This window comes from Galeopterus variegatus, unplaced genomic scaffold (assembly GCF_000696425.1).
Source record: "Galeopterus variegatus unplaced genomic scaffold, G_variegatus-3.0.2 Scaffold1003, whole genome shotgun sequence".
Classification (NCBI taxonomy): domain Eukaryota; kingdom Metazoa; phylum Chordata; class Mammalia; order Dermoptera; family Cynocephalidae; genus Galeopterus; species Galeopterus variegatus.
Window position 1 is genome coordinate 286,084 of NW_007727114.1, and position 24,462 is coordinate 310,545.

The following is a 24,462-nucleotide window of genomic DNA, read 5'->3' on the forward strand; positions in this document are numbered from 1 at the left end:
GCTAAGACTGTATATTCTAATTATAAACCCAAGAACTGGAAAAAAACGGGAAGGTGATTTCTTAGATTTATTTTTAGGTAGTTGATTTTATCTGATGCTATTATATATGCAGTTGTTTTTAAATTTTATTTTCTAATTGCTCATTGCATGTGTGCAGAGATTCAATTGATTTTTTAGTATCTCATATCTGGTGACCTTGCTAAATTTACTTACTAATTCTAGAAGATTATCTCTAAATTACTTTGGATTTTCTGCATCAGGATCATCACCTGAGAATAATGACAGTTTTATTTCTTTCTTTCCAATCATTTTATATCTTCTTTTTCTTGCCTTATTGCATTGGCTAGGACCGCCAGTACATTGTTGAATAGAAGTGGTGATAACAGGCATCCTTGTCTCATTCCCGATCTCAGAGGTAAAACTTTCAACATTTCACCATTAAATATGATGTTTGCTGTAGGCTTTCATAGATACCCTTTAGGAAATAAAGGAAATTACCTTCTATTTATAGTTTGCTCAGAGATTTTATCATCAATGGATAATGAATTTTATCATCAATGGATAATGAATTTTATCAAATGCTTTTTAAAAATCTATTACAATTGTATTACCTTTTACCTTTATTCTCTCAATGTGATGAATTAATTTTTTAGTGTTAAATCCACCTTGCATTTATAGAATAACTCTGCATTCCTGTTATAAACCCAAGTTGGTTGTGATTTAGTGCCCTGTTTATATAACTTTGGGTTTGGTTTCCTAATATTTTGAATAGAATTTTTGTATCTGTGTTTATAAGAGGGATTGGCATATACTTTTTTTTTTCTTCTTGTAAGGTACTTTTTCAGGTCTTGGTGTCAAGGTTATGCTGGCCTCATAAAATAATTTAAGAAGTATTCCGTTTTTTATATCATCTAAAATATTTTATGTAAAATTCATTGGCTTTTTTCCTTCCTTAAATAGTAAATTTATCAGTGAAGCCATCTGGGCCTGGAATTTTCTTTGTAGGGGAGGTTTTTAAACATGAATTCAATTTCTGTAATAAATACAAGATTATATGATTTCTCTGTTTCTCTTGGGTACGTTTTGATAGGTTGTGGAGTTATTTTGTAGAGGTATTCTGTCTCTTTTGTGGGAGATATTCTCTTGTTGAATCTTACCAGCTGGTGTACAATTTTGATTTGTCCCATACCTCATAATGTTCATTTGGATCTCTTCATTAAGGCAGTATTTACCAGGCTTCTCCACTGGGAATTTAATAAGTATTTGAAGGGAACGTACTTTGTAACAGTGTCCTGTTTCTCAAAACTATTTTAATTTGTATATGTATTTATATCCATGTGAACTCATGGTTTCTTCTTTTCTTCAATGACTGATAATTGGTTACATAAAGTTTTTTATTTTGAAGTTCAAATTGTTAGTGGGATTTGGTCAGTGGGAGCCCCATCAAACTGGTTTCTTTGTCCTTTTGACATGTCCCATTAATTTAATTTTATTTAATTTTATTTAGAATAGCTTAATTTTTTTCTGTTTTAAGTCTTGGTGCTTTGCAGAAGATTTCATATGAAAAGGGAGTTCCACCACTACCAATAAGCAAAAAACTACAATTTACCTTTGAAAATATTTGAAGCATAGATCTCTACTTCATTTTCAGGTTCTGAAATTCTGTTGTTTTGCCTGATTAATGGAGGACTCTTTGGGCCTCCGCTACCTGGGTAACTCAGCTTTCCTCTTTGAAAGGAATTAGTTAGGGTAGAAATTCTGAACTTGGAGGCTGTGGACCAATCAGGGGGTTGCATGCAAAAATGTATCTGGATTAGGTGTGTATAATGTGTGTGTATGTGTGTAAGTCTGTCTGTGCATTTTTCCAGGGAGAAAGTTCATAGCTTACAGTTAATTCTCAGAGGGCTCCGTGACCCAAAAAAGGTTTAAGAGTCACTGATCAAAATATATAAATTTGCTTTTCTTTTTTTCTTTTTCCTTTTTGTCTTTTTTACTGACCAGTAATGGGATTGCAACCCTCGGTGTTGCGCCCGCACCGTGCTCAGCCAGTGAGCGGGAACTGGTCTCCACATGGGATCCGAACCCTCGGCGGGAGCACTGCCGCACTCCCAAGCGGCGCACTCTCCAGTGCGCCACTGGGCCGGCCCATGTCCCATTAATTTTAGAACATGTTTTCATTTTCCATTCAACAGGCTTTTCTAGGCTTGTCTTATACTTTGCCTGACCTAGCACTGAAATTAACCATTTCTTCAAGGGTGCCCAGTTTCTTTTAGTGGAGAATAGATTTAGAAGCCAAAATCTGGGCATTAGATATGCTCACTGCTTTTGAGGTAGTGCTATCCCCAAACCCTCTCAGTGGACAAAGTTAGGATATATATGTATGGTCGGGCATGTGTGTAAATATATGCACACAAATGTTATATGCACATTTACACTATATTTATTTCTATCCATGTATTTTAAAACTATGAGTTTACATTTTTGTCTCTAATTCTGATCCAACATCACAGAGTTTGTTCTGGTTTTTTTCCCTTTCCATATTTGTAACTCCCTTCTCCAAAAGTGAGAGACCTGGCTACCATTAACCTTAATATATTTGTTGTTGGATCAGTCTGCACACAAGCCCCCATCTCTGTGCATGCATGCCTCCCCCATTCTGTTCAGATTCTGATATCCCATGCTGGCTTTCCCACTTGCAGATGTCTTCATGACCTTCCTAGCATGGGCTCTGACATCCCAGACCAGCTTGCCCCACACTGGATGTCCTCATCACCCTACCTAAGCTCTGGCTTCCTGCTTGAGTTCTAACATCATGGGCCAGGACTCCCCATTCCTCCACATAGCTGCCTTCACCCACTTGGGCTCTAACATCACAATCCAGGCCACCCTCAAACAAGGACACCCTCCCCATCCCTCTTATGCTCCAGTTTCCTGTGTCAGGCTGCTTGTCCATGCAGATGCACACCTCACCCTGCTCATGCTCAGGGTCTCCTTCACCAGGTGGATGCCCTCCTCACCCTACCTGGGCTACACAACCCACACCACTCACTCAGCTCCATGGCTCCGATTCTTCTCAGGCTCTGATTCTGCTCGTCGGCTTCCCCCCTGCCCTCAGTGTGGACACACACCTTACTTTCCTTGGACTCTGTTGCCCCAGGCCTGGCTGCCCCTCCATAGGGAAGTCTCTTTATTCTGCTGAGACTCTGACTCTCCTCACTGGGCCTTTTGCACACTGTGGAGGGCTGCCCCATTTGTGCATGTCCTCTGTACCCTGCTTGAGCTCTGACACTTAACTTCTGGCCACTCCCTGAGATGAAAGCCCTCTTTCCCATCTTGGGTTCTGACAGTGTATGTGGGCTGCCCCCCTCCCCCCACCCATAAGGACATGGACACTCTTCTCATCTTACTTGGGTCCCAGAATAGCACACTGGGCTTCCCACATAGGTGGACATCTTCTTCATCCCACTTGGGCTCTGATGGGTGGAGCAATCATTGCAGCTTCCTTTGCCACCACCAGCACAGACCCCTGCCTTCCTCTGCCCCACTCCATAGCTTTAGGACTGAAATTTTCAAAAAGGAAAGGGCAAAGGGAAAACTCGCTGTCATTTTAATGTCTGCAGGATTTGAAATGATGTCCTCCTTTTTATTCCTGATATTAATAATTTATGCCATCTCTCCATTTTTCTGACTAGTATCTATTATCAGTTTGTCAATTGTATAAGTGTTTCCAATGAATTTTATTTTGGTTTGCTGATGCTTTCTATTGTATGCATTTTTAAAATTTAATTTCTGCCCTTTATTATTTCATCCCTCCTACTTTTGGGGGGTTTGATTAGCTGGGTTTTTTTCTAACTTCTTGAATTCAATGCTTAGATCATTGTTTTTTAGACTCAAGCCCCCCAAACCCACAATATATGAGGGTACTTCAAAAAGTTCACAGAAAAGTTGGACTAAGAGATAATACAGTCTTTCCATGAACTTTTTGAAGATCCTTGTATGCACTTAGACCTATAAATTTCCTTTTAAACACGGCTTTAATCTCATCCCATAAATATTTATATGGATTATTTTTATTGTCATTCTCTTCAGTATATTTTCTAATATCTATTGTGATTTCTTTGATCCATGGGTTATTTAGAAGTATGTTTTAATTTCCAGTTATTTTTGCCTAGATTTGTATAGATTTTCTAGTTATATTTTTGTTTCTGATTTCTGGTCTAATTCCACAGTGGTCAGAAAATATCCTCTTTATGCTTCCAATTTTGTGAAATGTGTTGAGCTTTAATTTATTATCCAGCATGTAATCAATTTTGGGAAATTTCAACAAGCACGTGAAAAGAAAAGTGAATTCTGCAGTTGCTGAATATTCACCATTTTTTAGAACTGTGATTCTCACAACTGTCTTAAAATGTAATGTTAAGAGCTACAGGTCATATTCTGTGTATGCATGCACGCGTGCTATTTTTTCTAGGGTAAGAAAATATTTTGTCTTGTTTTATAGGTGCTTTGCAATATGCAAGTGGTAAATTAAAATGCTTAAAATATATCTGTGCCTGAATCCTTTTATGGACATAACATTTCCATAAAAATAAGGATATGAAATTAGGTAATAAAGCAAGAGCTAAAGGAATGGAAAAGCATCATCATCATTTTGGTGTTAGATAGTCCCACTAGAAATTTCTTCTTAAGGTTAATTTAACAACAGTAATACAAATTGTATTATTTTATAAGGTAATTGTCTTAGATTTTTTCTAATATTAGTTATATTTAAGCCAACTCTTAGTTATTACACTGTATAGATAACATGAAGTAGTTGTCAATTAGAATAAAAAGGGGTTATTGAAAAAGTTTAAAAGAAGAAATCCTCATATAAGATCCTCACACATTTTTAATGAAATTTTTATTCCACTTATATTTGCTAGTTCTTCACTTTGCAAAGTATAATGCAAAAGTAAAGTGAAATGTAAAGATGAAAGTATGGTATTACTATTGATGAAATTTTGAGGATATGATATAGCCAAAATGATGTATATATTCCCATTCACAGCTTTAGCATTGTTTCTCTCAAATCTAGAAAACAGTAGTGAGATTTACCCATTGAGCCTACTCAACATCTTTAGATATTACAAACCTGTTTTGTATATCTTGTGCCTTGGTCTCTGGAGCAAGAGTTACACTAGATCTAAATAAGAGCCCGGTAACTGGATCTCAGCTGTGAAAATACAGTAGGTTGTTTGCAGCTAGGCAGGGATTTAATACAAAAAGTTAAACCAAAGGAAATAAGGTATAACATTATTACCAGAAAGAAATTCTATGTGCTGATCACATCAAAAGAAAGTTCAGAGGAGGATTATTACAATAGCTACTTAGGAAAAAAAGAGCCACAGAGAGAAAAAAATCTAATCAAGATGAAAACTGAGATCGAATATCCAAATTGAAGGATGAGGATGGTAAGGACTGGATCATGTTTGTTTCCTAGCCAACATCCTTTCTCTTTCTTCCTCATTCCTGGACCCTGCATTGTTCGGGCATCTATTCTTTTCCATATAGATAGGAACAGTGAAGCTGACCCCATCCCCAGCTTCAAATTTTGATGGCTTCTGGTTAATTTAAGCCAATTGTGGTAGTCCCGTTTCTCCTACCAGTAATGGGTTTAGGAATAGACATGTGGCCCAGTTCTGTCCAGTGAGATCTGTGAGGCAATATGCTGAGATAACTTCCAAGAAAAATCACCTCTCTTCCAAGAAAAAAGGTAAAGACGGTGTGCTGACTCCTAGAACCACTACACTGGGAAATTAATTGACTTCATGTTACAGTAAGTATTCAGGAATTACCATTTAATTTAATTCAGTGGCTGATTCAATATGCATTTTTAAAAGAGGAAGATTTTGGTTTAATGATTTATAAACTGTATTAGTTGAGAATGTATTTGGAAACAATAGAAAATCCAGTTATGAGGTTTTGTTTTGGAGGGTTTTTTAAACAAGGATTTGTTTATTTATTTGTTTCAGTCATCAAGAAGTTTGGAGATAGATCCTTAGTGATTCTTAGAGATGTTTCAGGTGCCCAGACTCTTTCCATTTTTCTACTTCTGCATCCTTGGCTTTCCTTCTCATGCTTGTTATTTCATGGTCACAAAATGGCTGGTGAACTTCAAAGCAGGACTAAGGGGGAAGGCGATGGGACAAAGGGACATGCCAGTTGAGTCTGCCTGCTTTTATTGGGAAAACAAAACTTTTCTGAAAGCCCCACTCTGAAAGCTTCTGCTTAGATCTCATTGGCCACCCCCTGATTGGAGTGATGCTTGGGAGAGGAAGAGGTTATGGATGGGGTGAAGTCAGCCTACCAGCTGTGCCAGCCACACATATTTACCTATCCCACATAAACGGATTAAACTAGACAGTTGCTTTAAGCTACTCGTCTCTTTATTATTCTGGAATTTTGTGGTTTTTTTCGTTACCACTTGCAATGTGTCTCTAATCTGTCTTTAATTTAGCTGTAACTATATTAATTCAATAACTTTTTATTCTTTGTTTATGTTTTATAAACTAATGTTAGTAGGTAAGAACATTTAGTTTTCTTTTTTTCCAAAATGGAGCTTCTGAGCAAATATGTAAATTTGTGCTAAGTTCATGCAAATTAATATTTTTCACTTGAATCAGGTATTGTGGTAATTTTTAAATGAAGCTTGTAGTTTTTATGTAAAGTTTTTCTATCTTCAGAAGAACAGAGGAACTATTGAATATGAACTGAACCCCATAATAATTATAATAAAAACTACCTTTTTCAAGGTCTTTTTGAGAAAGGAGATGCACAGTTCATTAATAGAAAAAAATGAGCAGTGTTTAGATTTAATATTTCATATTGCATTTGGGATTTATTTAGAGTCTTAGCTATTCTTTTTTTTTGTCCTTTTTGTCTTTTTTACTGACCGGTAACGGGATCGCAACCCTCGGTGTTGTGCCCGTACCGGGGACCGGCAACGGGATCGCAACCCTCGGTGTTGCGCCTGCACCGCGCTCAGCCAGTGAGCGGGAACCGGTCTCCACATGGGATCCGAAACCTCGGTGGGAGTGCCGCTGCACTCCCAAGCGGCGCACTCTCCAGTGCGCCACCGGGCCGGCCCGAGTCTTAGCTATTCTTAAATTGTATATTGGACTCTGTTTCCTTATTCCCCTACTGCCCCTACGTCCATCCTGTTCACAGATGTTTATTCTTAATAATTAAGATAAATCATTTGAGATAAAAATTAAAAGGGTAGTTTAAGAGTCAAAGAAAATGTGGTTTCACATTAAGTGCTCAAGGCACAGGTGCCTACTGTAGAAGGGTGGGCCCATACTTTAGAAGGAATACAGACCCAGGTGTAGCATGGAATAGAGAGTGCCTTGTAATGAAGAAGAGACAGAATGCAGCTGTCAATCTTTGCTGCTTGATGGAGGTTAGCAAACAGGGACTGGGCCTGAATCCCAGTGCACCTCATTTAAGAATTGTGGTTACAGGATAGATGTGGAAAAACAGTCCTGATGCTGCTGAGTTGAATGATAGTTTAAGTTCATCTCAGTAACTGAAGAAAATAGATGAGGTTTTTATGTTTGCTTTACCTACCATATTTTTATTGCTTTGGCTAGAGAAACCACAGATATCAAGGGAAAAGATAAAGTATGTATGCCACAGGATTGTTTGGAGAGAAAGAACTAAATAAATAAATGATTTAACTAATACTTATCACTCTCCCATTTTTATGGTACATAACAGGATCTCTCTCAGTACATGACTTTATTTTTCCTAATCTTATTATGCAGGAGGAGAGGAGTGGGGAACCAGATGAGCTAGGGAAAAAAAAAACTCATTAGTAAATCTAATAGTTATATTGCCACACATTTTTTAATCTAGTTTGTTTTTTAAGTTATTTACAATTATTACAAACTGTATGGAATGTTGAGGTTAATTGAAAACGGTGACCAGGTTCTTAATCATTATCAGGAAACTGCATTCAGAGGATGAGAAGAACGCCCCCACTGGATGAACTGCAGCCACCACCATATCAGGATGACAGTGGTTCTCCCCATCTCTCCTGTACACCCTCAGAAATTGGGGACAGTAAATGTGAATTTTCCCACTGCAGCAACAGTCCAAGATGCTCATATAACAAGTGCCCAAGTGAAGGAAGCACAGGTCATGAAATAGAAAGTTTTCATAACAAAGGATATGAAGATGTTCCAAGTGACAGCACGGCAGTCCTGAGCCCTGAAGTAAGTAAACACATAGACGTTTGAAAACGAATGTTATGTGAAGGATAATAACCCGGTGCTTCTCCTCTTGGTAAAAAGAATTGCTTTTATCACTATCTTATTCCTTTGTTGTTTGTGGTATCATTTTTCATTCTTAATCTAATCTTTATCCAACAAACTTATCAGGACTGTCCCAAGTAGTCTTCAACTCTCCCCTCCCCCAACAAAAGATGGGTAGCTAAATATGGTTTGTGGATTGTTTTTTTAAACACTTAAACAATTCTGAAATTATTTACCTTTTTCTTTCATCATGAGATTACTATTTCTTTTTCTTTTTCTTTCTTTTTTTTTTTTTTGGTGGCTGGACAGTGCAAGGATTGAACACTGGACCTTGGTGTTATCAGCACCATGTTCTAACCAACTGAGCTAACCAGCCAGCCCATTTTTATTATTTTTTTACTTTTATTTTTTTTACTGTTGAGAGGTTACTCAATGTTTCACAAGTCTTTCAAAATATTTTATTGTATTTTCATATCATAGAATATGAAAGGGATAATGATCAGCTGTACTGATGAAATTTGAATTCATGATGTCATGCGTTCAGAGTGGTTGGTTGAGTTTTAAGTTACTTTTTTGGAGCGAAAATGTCAACAAAAATAATTGTGTTGCAGTTTTGAAGTATTGCCATGCTGTAAAAAGGATTTGTTTTAATCTTTCTCTAATGATAAAAATTATAAAGGTAATATAGAGATTTTCATAAGTTAGTATTTATTTTTAGGATGTACTTTCAAGTTTTAGATTGGAAGTTTTTACAACTTTTGTTCCAGATTTCATTCAGTGATACTATAATATGTCCATCTTCTTAGCAGGTGAATTTTCTGGTTTGCTGCCAAAATTAAATAATGGTAATAGTTTCCCTATACACAGAACAATTAAGCTATGGATAGAATTTCCTTAATTTTAGGTTTTTCTTATATAATTTAAAAAAATACTTTGTATCTGTTACTACTCTTTTAGTATTTCTAGTTTATAGTAACTGAAAAGTAAGGCAAATCATAACTAAAGCCAAGATGTTTCATTATTCTAGTTATTATTTTAGTTATACTAAGTTTCCATTTATATCGGCAGAGCTAGGGCTCAGACCCTCCAAACCCATTGTACAGACTGGGTCCCCAGACCCCTCACACACAGGTCCATGTTAAGTAATCGGGAAAGATTCCAGAAGCTGTTGGCAGATGACATGAGCTCAGTCTTCAGCTTCGTCAGCGGCAGCAGCTTACAAGTCTGGTAGGTTACAGGTCTGGCAGTGGCCTTGCAGAGGGTCCTGGGGGCACTAGCAGCAGCAGCCTCCAGCAGCAGTAGTGGCCTCCCCATGTCCCCCCCCCGGGGGGGAGGCATCCCAGGGCTGGAAGGCACTTTGGATCAGAGCCACTCATACTTAAGTCCATAACCCAGGACGTCTGGGTGCACATGAGCAATTACACTGACAATAACCAAGGAACACCTGAGCACATATGCCTATTTACATCAAATGCTCGGCAAGATTCTGAACATCTGAGGGGCCCTGACCATTTTTCCTATATTTTCCCAACAGTAACTAACATAGAAGAAAATTCTACAGTGATATTTTAAGTTTAATATATCAGTATTTCATGATTTTCACCTAAACAAATTTGAGACAGTTATTTTGTAGTTTTTCTAACTATATAGATAGCCAACAAGTTAACTGAAGCCTGGATTATGGAATTAATAATAGCTATCACCAGTTGTGTTGGGAATTTTGCTATGAGCTTTCTGCAGTCAGTTCATTTAATTTTACCAACCACATCTTCAAGAAGTTATTATTTATGTTTTACAAATGAAAACATTAAGACTCGGAGAGTTAAGCAGTTTGCCCAAGAGGAAGCAGCTCTTAAATAGTGGAACTATATTCAAATCCAGGTCTAACTGTAAAAACAGTGCTCTTAACATCTGTGTTATATTGCCCCTCTTGAAACAAAGTTTTGTGTGGGAAATTACTTTGATGCAGTGGTACTCCCCAAGTACACCACCAGGCAGTCTATCCCAGAGGACTCAGACCAAATTAAGATGCTCAGGTTACACGTGTGTACACATGCACTTTCATTCGTGCGTGCACATGTGTGTGTGTTTTAGTCTATTTCAAATGCAAAGCAAGAAGTAAGAGGAGAAAGATGAGGTAGGTTAACACACCTAGCATAAGATGCCAGTAGGTATAGGTAGCAAGACCACACTGTGTGAGTCCTGGTTTGTGCTGTGCACATACATCCTATCTCACTCTCTTTGTTCCATCAGCATTCCAGTGATCATGGAGTAACAAGGGCCAGAGTTGAGATTTGAACAAGGCTACCAGGAGCCAACAGCACACACTTGTTTTATGGCAGAGATGTAGGAAGAAGTACACCTGGCCACCGCTGAAACTTGCCAATTAGCCTGCTAAACAGTTGTAGGTTTTTTCTGCATTTTTTAAGTAGAAATACATGGGTGACAAAGCTGTAAGCCCAGAGGCAACATGATCATGACTTGGGCTTTCACTCTCTTTCCATAGGTAACACTGATTTGTCCCATTGTATATTGTATTTATTTCATTTACCTTTGGCATATCATATGTGTTATAAACATAGTTACTATCTGTATTTAATGTATCTTTTGAAATCTCCCTATGTCTCACAAGCTGTTTCCTTACTCACTATCTGTAGTTAACACATCCTGTGAGTTTTGCCCATATTTCAGAAGCTGCTAACTTGCTATCTTTGTTAACCCTTCTTCTGAGTTTCCTCCATCATCTTGTTCTTGTGTCTTCTAACGCAGTGTTGAATATATTCAAACAATATACCAAATACACATTACATAAATACTTAGTTGTGGAACGCTGACAGCCTATGCTAGTATAAAATTCACTCTTGCATTTTTTCAAGTTTATTTTGCATTCCTGTAATAGATATTATGTATGAAACAGAAAATTCTTACTTCCTTTTGGTTTAACCCAGTTTATAGCTATCTCAGAGTCCATCCACATGAATGATTGAACTGAAATAGGATTTAAAAGAATTCCATGGCAAGTAGTGGATGGATTTTATTGGTGACCTGCTGCTAGCTAAAGGATTTTTAATACTTTGATTCAGGCACCTTGAAAGGAAGGATTGCTTTTTCATTGCCTATTTGCAGGTTGCAAATAGTAATTTTTATCTATAAAGGTCCTACCCTTTTAACCCTGGGTTTCACAAGAATTGCTGGAATGCTCAGAAAAAAAAGGAAGTAAAATCAGGAAGGCACCAAGAGAAACAAAATTTAGCTATTTAGGACCTTATAAATTTTTTTATTGCCTGAAAATCTTAGCTGTAATGACAGTATTTTAGAAAATTTTTTATTGAAATTCCAAATCCATATAATTAATAATCTTTAATTACCAGTTGTGAAGTGGAATATATTAAAACATTTTGCTCTAAACTGTAAATTTTTAACAGAGTAAGAAGAATATGTTTACCCTGATTTACTTAAACTGCAAAAAAACCACTGAATTCTTCTATGAGAGTTTGTTCCCTCTCCCCAAATATTCTTCATTTGTCATCTTTTTTCCATACATTATACCAACTATCATATAAAGATTTATAAGGTCAAATACTCATGTCTTTTTGGTCTTCTTCTGCAGAAAGAGGAGTTTCCTCCAGTTATAATAGGGCCTGGCACATAGTAGGTACAATAGTTAGGGTACATGTTAAGCTGCTGTAACAAGAAGGCCCTCCAGATACCGTAGCTAAAAAGTGCAGAAGCTTACTTCTCTTTCATTAACAATAGTCCAGGGTGAGAAGGTGGCTTTGCTCTACAGTATCATTCAAGGGCCCAGTTCCTTCTCTTGTTACCCTGCCCTCCCCTAGGGTGCTGTCTTAGTCCACATGATCCAAGCTGACCCACACATCCTGTCTGTGTCTGTATCTGCTTGTGGGAAGAGCGAGACAGAGAGTGGAGAAAAAGTAATTTCTTACATAAATCTGATCTGGATGTTTCACGCATAATTTCTGTTTGCCTCCCGTTGACCAAAGCTGGGTCACATAGGCATACAAGTTGTAAGGAAGGCTCTTGTGGTCAGTGAGTAGCTAAAAATTCCTAGAGTTCTTTTGTAAATGAAAGAAAAGACTGAGGGTCAGTTCTATTCACTGCTCCAGTAGGAACTAAATAAAAGTTAGAAAATTATAAAATTGGTTCACATTTAAAAATGGAAATTATTTAAGATTTATTAAAATACTTCAAGGGATAATGTAGTATATTTGAAAGGTCAGAGACCTGGGTTTGGCATTCTCAGTAACTAGCTGAAAACTCCATTATATTCCAAATAAACTGGCAGGAATTTGAAATGATTATAGGTGAAATGGGTACAATGTCTTTTAATTTTATAATTAAAATGTACAGTTTTAGTCTTTCTTGAACTTTTGCAATGTGTATTCTGCCATTTTCAACAGTAATTAGTGTTAAAAATAATATGTTGTTTTTAATTCTGGTTAAAAATTGAAGTAAATATGGTCCATGTTATAGAGAATAATATTTGGCTGCAAATATTTTGAGGGCTTTTGTATTTATATTTCCATATTTCCCATCCATTGATTTTTAACTCTAAATATGTTTGCCCTCTATTATGTATGAGATCATTTTAGGACAAACTCTGAGAATGGAACCAAATTTTTCAATAGCATTATACTTTTATTTATATTCTCTTTCTCTCTAGCCTAGTATTGAACTGTCAATTGCATTGCATGTAATGAAAGTAAAATGTAGTAGCTTTCTACAAAAAGAGCAGATACACATTAAAGTATCTATTTTAAATTCCCATTTAAGAAAACATATATTTAATTCTGTCAAAATTATGATAGTGGATATTAAATTCTAAACGTGTTTTTATTATAATAAGTTTTTGAGTTTAACTTACCACTTATACTACTCTGGCCCTGCAGAGCAGATTTTGATTGTAGTTGGCTGTTAATTATTATTACTTTTTTTGTGGCAGCAAATGAAAATTGTTTTCACATCCTCCTCCTGAAGAAATATCAGGTATTTATTTACATTCTAGATTAAATAATAAAGTTAAAAACTGAAAACATTTAAATTTGCTTTTCTTAGGAAATGTCAGCTCAAGGATCATCTTCACAGCTTCCTAAACCTTTTGATCCTGAGCCAGAAGCTAAATATGGCACACTGGATGTGACTTTTGACTATGACTCACAAGAACAGAAGCTTCTGGTAACAGTGACAGCTGTCACAGACATCCCAACGTATAATAGGACAAGTGGCAACTCATGGCAAGTACACCTTGTTCTTCTACCTATAAAGAAACAGAGGGCAAAAACCAGCATCCAGAGAGGACCATGCCCTGTGTTCACAGAAACATTCAAATTTAATCATGTTGAATCTGAGATGATTGGAAATTATGCAGTTCGATTTAGACTGTATGGTGTACATCGCATGAAAAAAGAAAAGATTGTGGGGGAAAAGATTTTTTATTTAACAAAATTGAATCTTCAAGGGAAAATGTCATTACCTGTGATATTGGAACCTTCTTACAATCATTCTGTGAGTATCTCATCAAATGGCTTGAATACAGTTTATGTTCATGGTATATAATATATACAATATTTAAAATCTTTAATCAACCCAACAACTTTCTCGGTCTATTGTTTATGTAGTAACCATACCTTTATAAAAATTTCTAAACCCTGGATAAGTAGGTATAACTTTTTCTTTTCTATGAAAATTGCCCTTGAAAATGATACATGGTCTATTTTGTTTATTTTATTTTACCCTTCACAGAGTTCCACCCCAGAGTCTTACAAGTTTGTTCTTTTGTTGAACATTTAATAAATGATTGATTATAACATCATATCATCTCCCTGTAGAATATATTGTTTTCTTTCTAGGGTAAAAATAGGTGATTCATTAAGAACTATCTAGCCCTATATCTTATTTGCAATAACAGAAATTATTTGCTCTTACAGAATATGTACTGATGTCTAAGTGATGACTGGTTATCTTTTCAAAAGTGCCATGAAATTATTTTAAAGGTTCAAGAATATCTTGTTTTACTTTCCCCCCTTTTTAAACAGAGATTTTCAGGCTTTCTGAGAGAACACTTAAGCTTAGCACTTTGAACTATTCTCTCTTTTTTTTCCCTCCAGATTATAATCACATACAAATCAATCTCTCTCCATGTTTTTAACTAAATTCCCGTAAGCACTGCAAATCACAGGAGAGAAATGTCTGCACTGTTAATTTAAACCAGGGAGGTACATCGTGCCACATAGTTATTTAGATTATGAGAAAATCTGTGATATGCTGTAAGTGTAAATTATGATTTATATTTATTCCTCTCTGTTATATTGAATAAAAAGCATTTTTATAATATGAATATACAGATTTTAGAATAGATTTATATTTTTAAATAAAGGTATAATATTTTAGGGTCGTTTTTAAGCTTTTAAATGTGTTAGCATTGTCTAAGGTTAGGGTCTTATTGCACCTACCCTAGGCAGCATTTGATGTTGTAGGACCTTCATTCACAATCGATCCATACCATTTTAACTAGATGATGTCAGCGTCTTTAAAAACAAGAAGATGATGGTAAATATCATATACCCATCCACATAGTTTGTGGGATAAGATTTCATTTTTATTGGGAGAATTGATAAATTTTCAGAATAAATATTTTTAGGAAATGCCTTTTTAAAATGATATCAGATAGATTATAAGATGAGAACAAAATAAAGTACAGGCAATATTTCAAGGGGAAAATTTTTTTCATAATATTGAGTATTCTATAATTATTAATATGATTTTTAAACTTTCTCATGATTTGGTCTGAATGGTCACTAGTCATTCTGTGGAAAATACATCCTTGTATAGAAATAACTGATTTAAATTAGAAGAGAAAGACTGTATCATCAAGAGGTATGTATTTTATATTACTTTATTCACTTCAAATTATTCCCAGTTCTGTTTTAATTGTATTCATTTCACAAAGAAAATTACATGATAGAAAATAATATGGTTTTATCTCTGGTTAAACTAAGTAATTTCTATATGCACCTACATTATAGGTGTTAGCTTGTAGTCAGCTTATAGTCATTGATTCTATAATTTTTTTTTTTTTTTTTTTTTTTGCCAACCAGTACAGTAAATTCCTGAAGAGTGTTCACAAGAGGAAAAGCTAGATAAATAGCTTCTGCAACAGAATTTACACCTGAATAAAACTATCCATCTTCTGCTCTTGGAGAATTTTTCTCTGCATTGACACACTTCCTAAATTCAGTAACTGTACTTTATTGTTCCTCTCTCTTGCTCTCCTTCTTTCTCCTTCTCTAAATCTCATTGCTTGTTTTTGGCTTCTGTGCCAGAAACAACTTGGCACACCACAATTATGAGATTAACGTTCATCATTCTATCAATTGTCTTGTCATAAAAATATACCAATAGAATGTATATCCTCTCTATATAGTATAGTGTAAATGTTTTCTTTGCTTAAGTTTTACTATTAGCCATATGGAGAAATCTTGTGATTACAGTTTACTTAAGTGGGTTTGTCTAATTTTCTAAAATGTAATAATGTATGTGTAAGAGGTGCACTCATGATTAAACATTTATTCTCGTGGCTTTTAAATAATTTCTTGTTGTTGCAAGAATATTAGCCTTTTGGCAAGTCTTAATCCAGCCAAAGAATTTACAAACTACAATTAAAACATATTTAAAGCTTACAGTTTATTTACATGGATAATAATAGAAAAATAGAATTCTGCATATAAAATTTAGTTTTATAGTTAGTTTTTCAGGACCTTATTGAATCAATACATTGAGAGAAAAAAGACCAGTGTCACCAAGATGACTTTCTGAGGACTAAACAATGTGTTTTCCTGAGTGTTAAAGTTTAACATTAAGATAAGGATATAGTTTGAGGTATGCCTCCTTGATCATTGCATGATGGAAAATATATCATGCTAAGATTTGAAAGAATGAGTTCTTTCTGCTAACTAGCTGTGTAAACCTGGTAAATTATCTAGTCATTTCGGGCATCAGATTTCTCATTAGTAAAATGAGAGGATTAGACTAAATGATCCCCAAGGTCCTATACCTCTCTGATATTCTCTGATTCTACTGATATATGTTGGAAAAGGAATTAGATAAGAACAGAAATGGGTGGATTTTAGGTGAGTTTTGTGTATTTAATGTATGACATTTCGTGGTGGACATTTATCATGTTTTCTCACTCTCCAATACCTTTTCAACAACTTTCTAATGTTTGGGAATTACTGCTCTTGACTGGGATTGGCAAACTATTGCTTGTGAGCCAAATCTGGCTCTCTAATATGCAAACCAGCTTCAGAGAAGGGAATGGAAGGTGGTGTATTGAATATCCCTCAGACATTTTCTCCCCAAATGCCTAATGAAATGAGTAAAAAATATGAAAAGTACCATAAAATGTATTTCATTATCAACAAAAGAAATATTGATGATTCTGGTGTGTCATTAAAAGACATATAGCAAACATGCACCTAACACCTAATTCTATGCTATATCCACTAAAATCCATGCTAGTGAGTCAATAAAAATCTTGGGAATTTTCAGTAATATCTCAGGTCTGTAAAGAAACAAACCTGAGTACTGTGTTTATTGTGGTAAATTGTATTACTATTCACAAATATTTAGCACTTCTTCATGTAGAAGGATTTTAAATCTCTGGCTATTAAAATTGTGTTGATTATCTCAGCATAAATAAACTTACTCTGATATAGAAATTGGTGCTGCTACATCAAATGCCCAAAGTATTTATGACCTTGGAGCCAAGTAGTAGGCAGTCATGAAACTTGAATTGGAAGCTGAAAGAATGGTGATCCATGTTATGCAGTGATAAAGTGTTTTTATAAAGCTATCACCCACACTAACATGAATAGCAGTTAATATAATCATGAGTTTGTAGCTCTAGGCAAAAAGGTGGAAAAAACAGAACAATAACATGAATTTGTTAATTATTGACTGTATTTGAGTATTATAAGAAAGAGAAGAGGTCGGGGGAAATGGCAGGTCTATAAGCAAGAGTGAAAAGAAATAGAAAAAATCCCAAAATTTAAGAACTTACAGGGTTGAAATCAAATGAGTCATTTCTAACCCATGTAAGATAAAGCTGAGAACACTGAGTTACAAAGGCTTCAGCAGTGTCGAGGACCAAATCAAGAGTGTGGCCATACATGCAGTGTTAAATCTCCAAGTGGATTATTGTGGCACCCAGCAAATCATTTCTCTTGGACAAAGTGGCTCTAGGAGAAGGGACTAAAAGTACAGCTCTCCTGTGTGAGCAAGAGAGACAGGAAAAAATGAGAAATGAAGGACATATGTCTACTTAGTGTGATTTCAGAGTCAAAACAGATTGGTTGCTTTGGTGTGGTCCTCGAATGGAAATGTTTATGTTGGTTGCCCTGTCCCTGTTTCTCAACTGTGTGTTGGATGTTTGTGTGACAGACAACTTATCTTTTTAGCTCTCGGTTCTCCAGATTAACAGCAACATCTGGACTTAATTTAGACACTAGTATTCAACAGCCAAAGATCCTTGACTTTGAGCTCAAAACTATGACTAAATAGCAGTTTTGGTTTATTTTCCTTAGGGATGGATGAGAGTGTTCAGCATGTGGGAGAACGAGGGAACTGAAGGTTTGGTATCCAGAAGAACAGGCTTTAGTGGTCTTTATTATCATTCACCTACATCCTGTTGCTCCTCCCTGTAGAAGAAGCATGTAGAGTGTTCAGCATGTGGGAGAACGAGGGAACTGAAGGTTTGGTATCCAGAAGAACAGGCTTTTGTGGTCTTTATTATCATTCACATACATCCTGTTGCTCCTCCCTGTAGAAGAAGCATGTGTTACCACCCTGTTGAACTTAGTTGTGGCCATGTGACTTGCTTTTATCTTCTGCTCATAACATTTAAGAGCCAGAATAATACCTCTGCTATTATGAAAGCATGTGTGGAAATGGAGCCTCTTTCATCTTTGAGCCCTTGCCAATCTAAAATAGATATGTAGTATAAGCAAAACATAAGCCATTTTTGTATTAAGCTGCTGAGAACTTGTAGTTTTTTGTTACTACAGCATAACCTAGCCTGACTGATACATTTGCTCTTCTAACTAAAAAGTCTATGAACCTCTGTGACAGAGAATCAGATGAAGTAGGGAAACTGACTAATGGAGTTGCCTTCTTTTGAAAGAATCCAAGGCACATATGTGTTGCAGATTGGATTCCCTGGGAAGCAGACTCAGAAGGAGTTTAGTGTGCCGAATGTTTATTAAGGAGTGCTCTTGGGATGAGTCCTTGTAAAAGAGAGAAGGAAGCAGGATTGGGCAGGGGAGAAGTCAAGCTGCAGCACATGCACAGCAATGGCTCCAGCCAGCCCCACAGGGAAATTTGGAACTAAAGTAGACCTTCAGAGTTGTCCCTAGTTGGGCTGAGATAGCCAGGCCTTCATACCCCCACATCAGAAAAGGCCAGGGTATTTGGATCCTGGACTATTTGGTCAGGATGAATAAACAGATAAGTTTCTAGCTAGCAAAGGGATGAGAGAAAGAACAGGCCATATTGGAAAATTTCAGTTTTCTTAAGTTCTAATAACAAAAGGCACTTAATATGTGCCTAGATGTCTTTATTTTACTACATCTCGTTCCTTAGTATATTTCTGTGTGAACAGATAGCAGTTCTGGAAGTAGACATGGGAGTGGATGAGATTGTCTCAAGGGTGAGAAGAGAAGATCTAGAACTCCTAGATCTAAAAATTGGAGAAAGAAAGATTCAGATAGGAAGAAAGACAATAAAGTATTACAAAAGCCAAGAATGATGTTCAAGAAGAAAAGAATAGTCGACTTTATCAGATGCTGCTGATGGAACCAATAATCTGAGTATTGAAAATTGTCCATTGGATTTAGGATATGGAGGTCATGAGTATCCTCAAAGGGGCTAATTTTGGTGGGGTGGAGGGGCTGGAATCCAAACTGGAGTGGCAATTATATAGGCAACTTTTTAACCAAGTTTGGGTGTAAAAATAGAAAGAGAGGACTGTATTTGGAAACAAGGGTTTAGGGAGGATGTTTTTGAGGTTAGGAGAGACATGGACACATTTAAATATGAATGCAAATGGTCTGACAAAAAAGATGTGGAATGTAAGATATAGGAGAGATAATTGAAGAGAGAGACATTAGTTTATGTGTCTGGGATGAACAGAGAGGGAAGAGATTTATTTGAATGGTGGACCATGAAATCTAAGCATAAAAAAGAGAGAAATTATGCTTGAGAGGGGCTGATGGGCAGGGGGAAGTAGGAAGATTAGTGGACTGAAAGTCCCAAGGATGTCAGGGAAGACATGTGACAGGAGTAGTACAGCAGCAGTTGTGGAAGGATAGGGGACAATGGTTGAAGAGAAGAATGTTTTCAGTTCACGTGACGTGGAATGACAAGGGTCCAGAGTGTGATGGTGGGAGTGGGCGTCTGAGGTGGAGTACAAAGTGAAATCACTGGAGTGGATAAGAGAGGTCAGGTTCTTGGATGGGCTATCTATATGGTCACTGAAGTCGTAAAAGATGATGACAGAAGTTGAAGTGTAAAATAAGATTGAATCAAGGATCATTGTCCTCAAAGAGGGAAGGGGACATATATTCATGGAATGAAAATGAAATGTCCAGGAGGACAAAATAGCTATGTGGCCAGGATGACATGGGCTTTAAAGGAAAATAGTTGCTTTTTTCCATGAGTTTTAAAAGAGCAATGTTTGAGAAATCAGCAGAGAACTTTGCTTCCTGACTAATATAGTTTGAATGTATTTGTTTCCACAAAGCTCATGTTGAAGTCTGATCCCCAGTGTGGCAGTGTTGGGAGGTGTTTGGGTCATGGAGGCGGATCCCTCATGAATAGATTGATGCTCTCCCTGTGGGGAGGGGGAGAGTGGTGAGTGAGTTCATTCTAATGGTTCCCACCAGAGCTGGTTGTCTACAGGACCCTAGTACCTCCCCTCTCTCCCTGCCTCTCGTTTGTCTCGCCATGTGATCTCCTTGCACCTGCCGGCTGCCTGCTGCTTTCCACCATGAGTAGAAGCAGCCTGAGGCCCGTGCCAGATGCAGCTGTCCCAGAATTGTGAGCCAGATAAACCTCTTTTCTTTATAAATTACCCAGTTACAAGTGTTCTGTTATAGCAACACAAAAATGAACTAATACACTGACCTTGAGGTAGTTGGGTATGAGACAATAACAAGGATGACAAGTCTACGGGGAATGATGTATCCTCAGGGAAGAATCGGGTTTCCATAAAAGCAAGGTGCTGGGGATTCAGAGCAGAAACTAAAATTCTGGAGGAGTTTATCATAGATCAGGAGTACTAAGAAGGCATAATGAAAAGTTTCTGTAAAGGAGGAGCACAATGGGAGTTTGGGTTAGTGAAGAAGTACAGAGAATAATAGGACGAATGTTAAAGTGAAAGATAACCAGTATCATCAGGGATTTTCCTTCATTTATATTAAACCAAAATGTCAATTCCAATCATAATTCAAGTCCATTTAAATCTCAGACTTAATTTGAAGTCTAACTTAAACCCCATCTGTCTTAGTTTTCTGTCACTTATAACTGAATACCTGAAACTGGGTAATTTATAAAGGAATAGATTTTATTTCTTACATTTTAGTGGGCTTGGAAATTCAGGGTCAAGGGGGTGCATCTGGAGAGGGCCTTCTTCCTGGTGGGGACTCTGCAGAGTCCCAAGGTGGCACAGGGTATCATGTGGCAAGAGGGCTGAGTGTATTAACATGCTTTCTTCCTCTCCTTAGAAAGCCACCAGTCTACTCCTGTGATAACCCATTAATCCATGGATTGGGTTAATTTCTTCATGAGGGCACAGCCCTAGTGATCCAATCACCTCTTAAAGGTCCCATCTTTCAAATATCATATTGGGGATTAAGCTTCAACATGAGCTTTGGAGGGGACATTCAAACCATAGCAACCATCTTTACAGAAATGTCTTAGATTATTTCTTTTTTTTTTCCTTTTTTTTCTTTTTCCTTTTTTGTCTTTTTTTTCGTGACCGGCAACGGATCGCAACCCTCGGTGTTGCGCCCGCACCTCGCTCAGCCAGTGAGCGGCCGGTCTGTACGTGGGATCCGAACCCTCGGCGGGAGCGCCACCGCGCTCCCAAGCGGCGCACTGTAGCAGTGTGCCACCGGGCCAGCCCAGATTATTTCTAATATAATTTAAACTTTAATTTATCTATCTTTGTATACCCAAAGATAGATAGATAGATAGATAGATGGATGATAGACAGATATTATCTATCTTTATATACCTAGAACTGGTTATTGCTGTATAAATGTTGAATAGATAGATGGGTGAGTAGGTGCATATGGTGCATGTTATCTCTGAGTTTTTTGTCTCTGGTGCTCATTTGTGCAGCTAGTCATATGTTTTCTTATTATTGACCTTGTTTTATGTCTTACAAATTTGAAACACTTGGAGAATAGAGACTTTTACTTATATGGTCTTTTTCATAGAACCTAGAACATAAATGTTCAGTGAACACTTATTAAATTGATTCATCAACATGTTCAGGTAAACCTAATCATTCTAAAATTCTCACTCAATTCTTTACAACATTATTCCCTGATAGGTGTCAGTATCATTAAAACATCCCTATTAAGAATCTTTTACAACCTGGAAACCAATAAGCATGCACACTTCAGGGTAATTAAATAGGAACAGATCAGTAGTAGTTTTATTTTTAAATGACAGTTGGTTAATTACTGACGTATATGCTTATGCCATTTCTCATTCAGGAATTATAATGCCATAGTTTGCTAAGAGTGATCCACCTTCCTCAACACTTACTACAATGATGATCTTATTTTAGATACTTGTAATTTCAACCTTTAATTTCTAAAATCCTTACATCTCAAAGTGTGTCTTTTATGTTAATGGATTGTATTGATTCAGTTTTATATTTAAACTGTTACTTTTATTTTTAAGAGAGGTAAGTTATCGCTTGTGCTCTATAATTGAAATGTGCGTCCCTATAAGAATCACACTTTAGTCTATATTATTAGCAAATACTGTTTAAAACTGTATTTTCATATTCACTACAGTTCAAAACTACCATTGTCAGCAAAAAATATATACATTTCCCAAATATAGATTATTCCTCTTCATCACAAAATAATTTAAAATAAATACCTCATGATAAACTAATGATCACAATTAAAAATTCCTGCATGACAGAGAAAGCTGCATGTGTGTAATTTAGTTCTCTAGACAACAACAGTAATGTGAGTCATGGCTCACTGTAGTATAGAACTAAATAGTTACAGACCTATTTAGAGACAGTTATTCAGAGAGAAAGTAAGTAAGCATATATTATTGGTAGAGAGGATTACTAGTCTTGCATGAAGAATTTTTATCAGGGGCCGGCCCGGTGGTGCACTGGAGAGTGTGCTGCTTGGGAGCGCAGCAGCGCTCCCGCCGAGGGTTCAGATCCCATGTGGAGACCGGTTCCCGCTCACTGGCTGAGCGCGGTGTGGGCGCAACACCAAGGGTTGTGATCCCGTTACCGGTCAGTAAAAAAGACAAAAAGGAAAAAAAAAAAAGAATTTTTATCAGATAAAACTTTTAGTGAAAGGGAGAAGCTAAAACGGCATGAAAGGAAACCTTTTGTTTAAATTGAATTCTTAGATTTGTAGGGAAAAAAAAGTGAAGTTTAAATGTTAAGTTCCAAAAAATTTTGAAGATGCAGAAAAATTGAGTGAGAAAAAATGAAATTTCAGTGAGTTATCTGGTGTTTTTTTTTTCTTTTTAATATATCTAGTATAGGAAGAAAAAACCATAAGTCATCTTAACTGGGATTCATTTTGTTGAACCATCCAAGTACTGATCTCTGCACTATCAAGGACCATCCTGTATTTCAGTTCTTGTTTAGTGTGCATTGTTTTTTTCAAAGCTAAGCCATAAAGTTAAAGAATAAGCTTAAAATACAGGTATTAATTTCCTCTGCTGCTCTATTTTATTTTACGCAATTTTTCCAAGATACTGATTTCAGTTGTTTGTAATTCTAAAGAGAGGGATTAGCAAATGCTTATGGAAAGAAAGTACTACTTGCTCATTTTATGGTGGGATAAAGATTATAACAGCTAAACGGGTCCAAGCGAGCAACATATTCTATAATTAAGTACACTGCAATGCAAGAGGGGATAAAATAGTGTTCTTTACAGAAGTATCATGGGAGATACATAACATTCAAAATCTAAATATTAACCATTATTTTGAAAATTATTCCTTTGGAGGGGTCTAGATGAGAGCATCCTGAACGCATCCTTTCTTATTACCAACAGCTGTGAAATTATGTATCTTTTTACTCTAAAGAAGCACTTTTATTACATTACAGCGAGCAGGGTTTTTTCCTCCTGATTATCTTTCAATAATAGAATAGTTGTATCCACTGTGCTGCTTGTGCATTATCTTACCATTTGGTGGAGAGACAATAATAAGTAAATACTGTTTAAAACTGTATTTTCATATTCACTACAGTTCAAAACTACCATTGTCAGTAAAAAATATATACATTTCCCAAATATAGATTATTCCTCTTCATCATAAAATAATTTAAAATAAATACCTCATGATAAACTAATAATCACAATTAAAAATTCCTGCATGGGGCCGGCCCGGTGACGCACTGCTACAGTGCACCGCTTGGGAGTGTGGCGGTGCTCCCGCCGAGGGTTCGGATCCCACATACAGACCGGTTCCCGCTCACTGGCTGGGCGAGGTGCGGGCGCAGCGCCGAGGGTTGCGATCCCGTTGCCGGTCCCGGTCCGGTACGGGCGCGACACTGAGGGTTGCGATCCATTGCCGGACACGAAAAAAGACAAAAAGGAAAAAAAAAAATTCCTGCATGACAGAGAAAGCTGCATGTGTGTAATTTAGTTCTCTAGACAACAACAGTATGTGAGTCATGGCTCACTGTAGCATAGAACTAAATAGTTACAGACCTATTTAGAGACAGTTATTCAGAGAGAAAGTAAGTAAGCATATATTATTGGTAGAGAGGATTACTAGTCTTGCATGAAGAATTTTTATCAGGGGCCGGCCCGGTGGTGCACTGGAGAGTGTGCTGCTTGGGAGCGCAGCAGCGCTCCCGCCGCGGGGTCGGATCCCCCGGGGG

The 24,462-nt window shown here is 36.8% G+C and overlaps 1 protein-coding gene across 3 annotated transcripts in view; it reads left to right on the forward strand.

Moving 5' to 3' along the window:
* Positions 1-24,462, forward strand: part of LOC103591661 (synaptotagmin-14) — a 208,192-nt gene that overhangs the window by 132,487 nt on the left and 51,243 nt on the right. For all 3 annotated transcript variants that reach the window (XM_008574160.1, XM_008574159.1, XM_008574158.1), the window contains 2 exons: positions 7,984-8,252; positions 13,365-13,814. In XM_008574160.1, the coding sequence (XP_008572382.1) occupies positions 7,984-8,252; positions 13,365-13,814 (719 nt within the window). The remainder of the gene's footprint in view (positions 1-7,983; positions 8,253-13,364; positions 13,815-24,462) is intronic.